Genomic DNA, 8298 nt, shown 5'->3' with positions numbered 1-8298 from the left:
TCCTCTCACCCCACAGCCTGTCCATCCATCCACCTCTCAGTGCATCCATCCTCACGTCTGTCTACCTGTCCATCCGTCCTCATGTAGTCAGTCCACCCACATATCTGACCCCCATCCAGCTGTCATCCATCCATCATCCACAGCTCTCTATTTCACCATCCCTCCACTCAGCTATCCATCCATCACCTGTCCTTCCATGCACATGTCCAACCTATCACTCTTCTATTATCCATCCATTCATCAAACTGTCTGTCCATCCATCCATCCATCCATCATCCATCCGTCCATCCATCCATGCATCGTTCACTCTCTCATGATCCATCATCGCAAGTGCCTATTCTGCATGTATTAATTGTCCCTGTTCCCTCTCTTTCAAGAGTTACTTCTGTGGGTCAGTTCCTGGCCCCCACGGGATGCTGTTCACTGCTGTGGGGCACACATTCCCCTTTGGTCTGCCTCAGCCCATGTCCCTTGGTGATGGGACGTTCTGGGGACAAGTGGCTGGGGTGTGTATGGGGCTTCTCATCCCTGGGCTCTGAGAGAGGAGGCTGGCTAATCTAATTACCTTGATGAGGCCTCAGAGGTACCATGGACAATGGCAGGGTGCCAGCCTCCCCCTTTGTGGACGTCCTGGTGCCAGGTGTGTCTGCATGGGTCGTGGGACTGCTCCCCTGATGCCCTGTGGACCCTAAGCAGGGCCGAGGCCATGGAGGGTCCTGAGTGAGTGGTGTGGTCCTTGCCCTGCCACGGCCTCTGGTTTGACTCCCATTGGCAGTGGCAGGATTGAAGCTTGAAGTGTGGGGTTTTCAGGGGGCAGTGGCTATGTGGGAGTGGTTGTGGAATTGGTTGTTGAGCTGTGTATGGCTGAATATACAGGTCTGCCTTAGTGGGTCAGTAGGGGTGTGGGGAGCCCATCTGAGGGTTTGGGCAGGCAGACCCCTCACCATCCTGTAGCTGGGTATGGGCTGTGGGTGTCCTGCAGGCACTGGGCTGGGCGTGTGTGGGTGTGAGCTCATGTGAATATGTGTTCTCATGTGTATACACACAGAGCACATGGTGGTGTATGGGTGGTTGTTGTGTGTCTCTTGGGGAGTTCGTGCTGTCCTGTGTTTCTGGGGATTTCTCAGCCTGGGCAGATGCTCTGACTGGCTGGGGTTCCATGCCAGGTGCCTGTCCTCATGTGTACCTGGATGGAGCCCCTGGTTCGTTTGCCACCCCCTCCCCTTTCCACAAACCTAAGCTGGCTCTGTAAGGGCTAGTGGGCATTTTTGGCACCAGGAAGTTATTGAGGTGCCCTCTGTTTTCGGGTTGCCCTAGTCTGTGTTGGCCACAGTTGCAGATCTACCCCAGCTCAGCATGGTTTGCATGGAGGGCACACTACCACAGGGCACTGACAGAGGCTGGTTCACAAACACATTCAGCACACAGCCTCACTCCCACAGGGCACTCTCACAGGCACACCTGCATGGGCTCTCACAGGTACAACACACAGGTAACCAATACATTGTTGATACAAACCTCAGACTTGTGCATTTGCTCATAGTAACACATGTGTCCACTCACACTCCCTCACAGAGCACACACATGCCCTAGCACTTGTCGCCTCACCCTCAAGCACACATGCTCACACCAGCTCACTCACATTTCCACACTCACTCAAACTCACTCACTCACAGTCACTCTCACAGAGCACGCTGGGGGGCTTGGTGAGGTGCCTGAGGCCCCCACAAGCTCCTGGCCTGGGGTGATCTCTCCCTCCCCCACCCCTTGGCTGCAGCCCCTGAGGGAGACAGTCAGGCACAAGGACCCGCAGGGCTGCTGGGGCCAGCACACAGTTTATTCAGGGCAGGGCAGGCAGGCGGCTCAGTAGCAGACACTTTCCACGTCTGCCACGACCACAGACACATTGACGTGGGTGGGTTTACCCGACAGACGGTCGATGGTCTTCTCGGTGAAGTTCTTGGGCAGGCCCTCGTGGCCCACCACGCAGGAGAAGTTGTCCCCGTTGTTCCAATCCACGACCGAGACGCGCAGCAGGCTGGTCACGGCGAAGGTGCTGGAATTCTGGTTGGGTTCTGGCAGGGGCTTAAACACGATGAAGTCTTCCTTGGGGACCAGCTTGTGTAGGTGCAGCCAGTAGATGAGCACGTCCTTGGGGCTGAAGCCGCGCACCAGGCAGGTCAGTGTCACCAGTGCGTTCAGGGCCAGCTCTTCTGATGGTGGCGGTAGCAGGTGCACCTGGGGTGGGATGACATTCCCTGGGAGGGGACAGAGGTGTCAGGGATGTGTGCAGGACAGGACTGGGCCTCCGGGTCCCTCTGAGGATGTGTGTAGAGCCTCAGTCCAGGGCTGTAGGGAGGAGGTGGGCAGGGTAGTGGGGCAGCTGGCAGCGTCTGGGGGTGTGTGTGGTGGGCTCACCTGTGTCTTTGCTGATGGTGTCAGTCAGTGAGCCCTCTATCTCAGGGTGTTGGACAGTGCATGTGAACGTTGTGCCCTGGTTCCAGAGTTCTGCACAGCCAGGCAGCACGCTGGACACACTGTAGCAGCCGCAGGAGTCCTCCTGGGCACTAAGCAGCACAGGCGTGTTCCCCGTGTCGGGTGACCAGGTGAAGACGGCACCATCGGGGTTCTTCAGGCCTTTCAGTGTGCAGGTGATGTTGGCTTCTGAGTTGAGGAGCAGGTCTTTGATGCTTGGCCGCTGCAGGAAGATGCTGGGCTTGCAGGAGGGGCAGGGGCAAGGACATTGGGCTAATGGAGGTTGTTGCACAGAAGCAGAGAGGAAAGAGTGTGTCAGTATGCTCCTCCCATGCGTCCCTGTCCAGTCTGTCCTCCCGCCCCACTCCGTTCTGTGAGATCCAGCCCAGCAGCCCGCCCTGAGCCTCAGTGTGCCCTGCCCCACCCCCAGCTGCCCTCTGACCTTGGCAGGGAACCTCCACAATCACTTTGTAGTTGTTGTATTCCACGGTGCAGGACACACTGCTTTTCTCAGGACATCCATTAGGTATAATCAGCAGGTGGATTGAGGTGAACTGGGTGAACTCAGGGTCAGGCTGAGTCAGGACAGGTGGGAAATACGTGACGTTCCCGTTGTGGTTCCAAGTCACATTCAGAGGGCCCACAGGGAAGTAGCCCCGGATCAGGATGCCAACGACGATGATCATGACAATGTACACAGGTAGCTCAGCGGGAAGACATCGGGGCTGGCTGCAGGAGCTGGAACACAGAACCAACAGTCATTATGAAGCCTGCACCCTCCTTGAGCCCCTGAAGTCAGGGCCCTGTTGGCCTCTGCAGTGGAACCCTGGCCAGAGCGGCTAGGACGAGCCCAGGTCAAAGAGCTGTGGGGCCACACCTGGCCTGACACTGTCTGCGATACTGCCTGTGATCACTGTTTGGTGATTCCTGCCTTGATTCTCATCCCTGTGTTGCTCCAGCCTGGCTTGGTCATGGAGCCATTGCAGGCCCCGGGCTCCCAGGGTCCCTGACCCCTCTGGGTGCACAGCCAAGCCCCTCTCACGCTTGGAATCAGGACGGTTTGTGTGATGGCATGGAGTGGCCTGGAGATGGTGAAGGCCGAGGAGAGCCGAGAGCCTGACTACCTGTGTCCTTTCCTCCCATATCTGATCAGGGTCCCTGCCCACTCCAGCCTGGACCCCACACCCAGCATCCCCACCTGCCATCATCAACCATGGACATCCTCAGGCCACATGTCCTGGAGGACAGCCTAGGGCAGCTCCTGCCAGGAACCTGAATGTGGCTCTGAGATGACAGACCCCGAGATGCAGCCTAAGGAACACAGTTCAAACAACCCAGCCCAGGGAGCTCAGTCCAGCCTAGCTCAGCCCAGCCTAGCCCAACTAAGCACAGCTCAGTCCAGATTGCCCAGCCCACCTTAGCTCAGCCAATTCATCCCAGTCTGCTCAGCTCAGCCCAGACATTTCATCCTAGTTTGCCTAGATCCCACATCCAGCCTCACCACCTGCTATCACCAAGCACGGACATCCTCAGGCCACATGCCCTGGAGGACAGCCTAGGGCAGCTCCTGCCAGGAACCTGAATGTGGCTCTGAGATGACAGACAGCCTGAGATGCAGGCTGTGCCCCTAAGGAAGACAGCAGTGCCTGGCTGCCAGGGGCTCTGGGTTCCAAGTGAATTCAGCCCAGGAAGCTCAGCTGAGCCCAAGCGTAGGGTGGCCATCCCAGAGAGGCCAAAACTTTCTGCTAACTTCAGGGAGCCCAGACAGGCCTAGCCCAGCCCAGCCCAGCCCAGCCCAGCCCAGCTGAGCTTAGCTTAAGCCAACTTACTCAGACTAGATCAGATCAGGTTAGCCCAGCTCAGTCCTGCTCTGCTGTGTCCAGCCCAACTCAGCAAGCTCAGTCCTGGCCACATTATCCCAGTCCATCTGACTCAGCTCAGCCTAGCCATTCCCAGCCAAGTCCAGCTGAGCCCAGTTCAGCCCAGCTTAGATAGCTTAGCACAGGGCAGCAAAGCCCTGCACAGTTTTGGTCAACAAAGTTTAGCTTAGTTCCTCAGCCCAGCCCAACACAGGTCCACCCGCCTTGCCAAGCTCGGCTCAAGCCAACTAATTTAGCCTAGGGCTACCCTGGTTAGTCCAGCTCAGTCCTGCTCTGCTGTGTCCAGCCCTGCTCAGTCAGCTCAGTCCTGGCTACATTAGCCCACCCCAGCCAAGTCCAGCTGAATTTAGCTCAGCCAAGCCCAGCCCAGCTGAGCTCAGCCCAGTTCAAAATCAGCTCTGAACGCTCATTTCAAAGTTGATCATACAGCCTAGATGAGATACCATTAGCCCAGCTCAGCATAGTTCTTCCCAGCCCAGTTAAGCCCAGCTGAGCTTAATCCAGCTCAGTCCAGCACAATTTAGCCAAGTCTAGTGAGTCCTGTAAGTCCTACTCAGCTGAACCAACCCAGTTTAGCTCAGTTCATCCCAGCGTAGCCATTTACACCTGAACCAACCCAGCTCAGTTCAGCTCAGCTCTGTGCAGCCTAGAACAGTCCAGTCTAGCCCCTTAGCACTGCACAGCTCAGGTGAGCATAGCTAAACCCAAGTCCAGCCCAGCTTAGCTCAGCCAAACTCAGTTCAGCCAATCCAGCACTGCCAAGTTCAGTGCAGCTTAGCTCAGCTCAGCTCACCCCAGTTTTGCCAATTTTAGCTCAACCAACCAGCTCAGCACAGCACAGCCCAACCAAGCTAAGCTCTACTCAGGTTAGGGCAGCTGAGTAACCAACTCTGTTCAATCTAGCCCAGCCCAGCTCAGTCCAGCTCAGCCCAGCTCAGTCAGCCTGGCCAAGCCAGGCTGGCTGGTTCATGTCCGCTCTAGCCATCTCTGCTCAGCTATATTCTGTGTATTCTGCTCAACAATCCCCTCCTAGCCCAATCCTGTTCTGCCCATCCAAGCTCAACCTAGCACTGACCATTCAGACCTATTCTACTCAGTTAATCCCAATTCAGCTCATCTCTACCCAGAAAGGCAGTCTCAGCCCAGATCAGTCTAGCTCATCCGAACCACCCAGACCAGCCCAGCTCAGCAAAGCTCAGCCCAGTCATCTCAACTTAGCTCAGTTCTGCATGAGTCCAGCGGGACTAAGTTCAGTCCAGCTGGCTGTGGCCGTCCCTCAGTGTCCCCATGTCCTCCCCTCGTCTGTCTTAGCCCAGCCCAGGTCTCATGTCAGCCCACAGGGCTCCTGTCACTGGGGCCAGTGACTCTGCTTGTCCTAACCAAGCTCTGCTTGCTGGACTAGGCTGACCACAGAGCCCAGCTGGACCCAGCCTGCTCAGTTCGTGGCAGTGTCCTGCCTGGGGGCCTGGGTGCTGGCTGTGCTCTCTCGTCCTTCCCCTCTCTGTCCATGCCTGTTCCTCCTCCACCCCAGGATGCTCAGGACCAGTGTGCCTGAGACTCTGCATGTGCGGTGGCTGAGACCTTGGGGGACTCACCTGTCTAGGGTGCTGGAGCATCCCCCATGGTGGGGTGCAGGCTGCCTTGTGATGCTAGTCCACAATGGGGCCAGATTTTTCATTGCTGCCCTGGCTGCTGGATGCAGAGGGGCTGAGTGCAGAGGGAGCTGGGCCTGTTCAGCTCCTCGGGAAAGCTGTGCGGCTGTCCTGGCCCTTTGCCATGAGTGGGTGGGCTGGATGAGAAGTGCAGGTTGGGGAGGGGCTGCATGACTGTCTGTGGTCCCCAAGATGGGGTCACTCACCACTTCCTGCTGTGGGAGACACTGTTGCTTTCTTGCATGTCTGGTCTGTGGTCTGGCTGTGGCGGGGACAGGTGTATGGCCTGGGTCGTGCGATTCCTGAGCTGGGTGTGCTCAGGGCCCTGTGTGGCCTGGCCCAGGACTGTGCTGTGGGCTGAGATGCAGGAAAAGAGACTCCAGTAGATACCAAGGCTCAGAGAGGCTGGGGCAGGGATGGATATGTTGAGGCAGGCCAGAGGGTGGCCCCTGGGCATGGCAGGGCTGTGGTCTTCAGGAGCCTTGGAGAAGCCCTGTGGGACCACAGAGTTGGTGTCAGGGTAGGGAGAGGTTTTGTACAGTGGCTGGGGTTCCTGTAGCCTGAGCCTGGGCTGGGATGCCCCTCCCTGGTCAGCTCCACAGGTGGCCAGGAGCAATGTCTGAAGCCTCTAGAGCTTGGCCTTGGCCTTGGGCTGATTTTAAGCCTTTACTCACACCACGAGTGGGAGACTGGTTCCAGTGGTACAGCTCTATTTTGAGTTTAGAGGGGTCCTTTGCATCTTCATGTTTCTGTGCCTGTTTGCACCCTGCAGTACATAAGGACTCACCTCTTTGTCATCCTCATCCTCACCAGCAGGTGCTATTGTGTGTCTGACATTAGCCACAGTCCCTGGAGGGAGGCGATCCCTAACTCTGGTTTGTATTTACATGTTCTTGACAGCCAAACTGGTATGTGTGCCTCGTTGTTGGTGATTTTTAGGATATATTTGTTTCTATTTATGTTTTTATTTGGGAGGGCAAATATACAGAGAGCAAAAGACAGAGAGGAAGATCTTCCATCCAATGATTCACTTCCCAAGAGGCTACAACAGCTGGAGCTGTGGTGGTATGAAGCCTGGAGCCAGAAGCCTCTTCTATCTCCTACACGAGTGGAGGGTCCCAAGGCTTTGGCTTGGCTGCATTTCCAGGCCACAGGCAGGGAGCTGGATGGGATGCAGGCCTACTGGGATTAGAACCAGTGTTCATATGAGATTCTGGTGCAAGCAAGGTGAGGAATTTAGCTGGTAGTCTACCATGTTGGGCCCTCTTTTTGTTTTTAAATCATAAACTTCATTTTGCTTTTGCTGATTGCATAGTTGAGGGGGATGCATGCTCATATGGGCCACCGATTAGGGTGGGGAGGGTTGAGAAATGGGGAAAGTGCATGAGACAACTGGCTCCAATCTCCTTTTTCCTTCCTGTATCCAGGGAAATTTGGGAGAGAAGGGGAGAGGGCCATTCCCAGCAGCCCAGCCGCATCAGTGTCTGGGAATGGGGGACGGCCGCCTGACGTCATCCTAGGGTCCCCGATGTGGGGCAGGTTCTGAGGGCACTGCTCAAGTGGTTGTGATAGTTCTGAGACACTGTTGGTTTTGTTGTTCCAGGGTTGAGGAAATCCTCCAAGTTCCATTTACTGGCATAGTCTACCTTAGAGTCTGTTTGCCCAGATACTTGCTGTCACTGGGAGAGCTGTCCGATTTATTTGGCCTCCACGTACTAGATGTCCTCTGCAGGCCTCAATGAACTGCTGTCATGACCTCCATGAGCATCTGGGCATGCCATCCTCTGCACAAGGTTCAGAAATCAAGAAGACCCAGTTCTGACACATGCACTCCATGGTCAGACCACATAGGCTGTGATTTTCACCGTGGTGAAAGTTCTGAGTTCAGTGATCCCGTTGTGTGTAGGGGTGTCCTCAAAGAAACCCTGCCCAAGGTGACTCCAGACCTGACTCCTGTGAGTCAGCCAGTGTGGGTTCTGGCTCAGTCCATCACCCACATCAGCCTAAACACAGTGGTGCTGCAGTCACCTGGTCAGTTCTGTCCCCAGCCCCATCTCATATACAAACCAATAGATGCTTCACCCCAGCCCAACCCTGCCCACCACACACTCAGCCCTCACACACCCCAGCAGGAACTGTAGCCCCGTTGGAGTGATCCCAGTAACTCCCACCAGGGCCACACTCAGTGCATGCAGGTATGTGCAGCAGACTGGTCTGATCCATCCCACATCCCATTTGGTTCTCATACACACCAATGGGTGTTGGAGCCTAGCTCAGCCCAACTGACACCA

General features: G+C 56.0%; 1 gene segment (V, D, J or C); it reads right to left on the bottom strand.

The window, feature by feature from the left end:
- Positions 1 to 1816: 1816 nt before the first annotated feature.
- LOC121152806 lies at positions 1817 to 3200 on the bottom strand. The segment is given in 3 exon segments: positions 1817 to 2258; positions 2419 to 2748; positions 2918 to 3200. Coding segments are annotated over 3 exon segments (969 nt in total).
- Between the last annotated feature and the right edge of the window lie 5098 nt (positions 3201 to 8298).

The sequence above is a fragment of the Ochotona curzoniae genome, unplaced genomic scaffold, assembly GCF_017591425.1.
Source record: "Ochotona curzoniae isolate NIBS_2020 unplaced genomic scaffold, NIBS_Ocur_1.0 contig_2688, whole genome shotgun sequence".
NCBI lineage: Eukaryota > Metazoa > Chordata > Mammalia > Lagomorpha > Ochotonidae > Ochotona > Ochotona curzoniae.
Note: the sequence above shows the minus strand (reverse complement) of the source record. Positions and strands in the feature narration are given on the sequence as shown.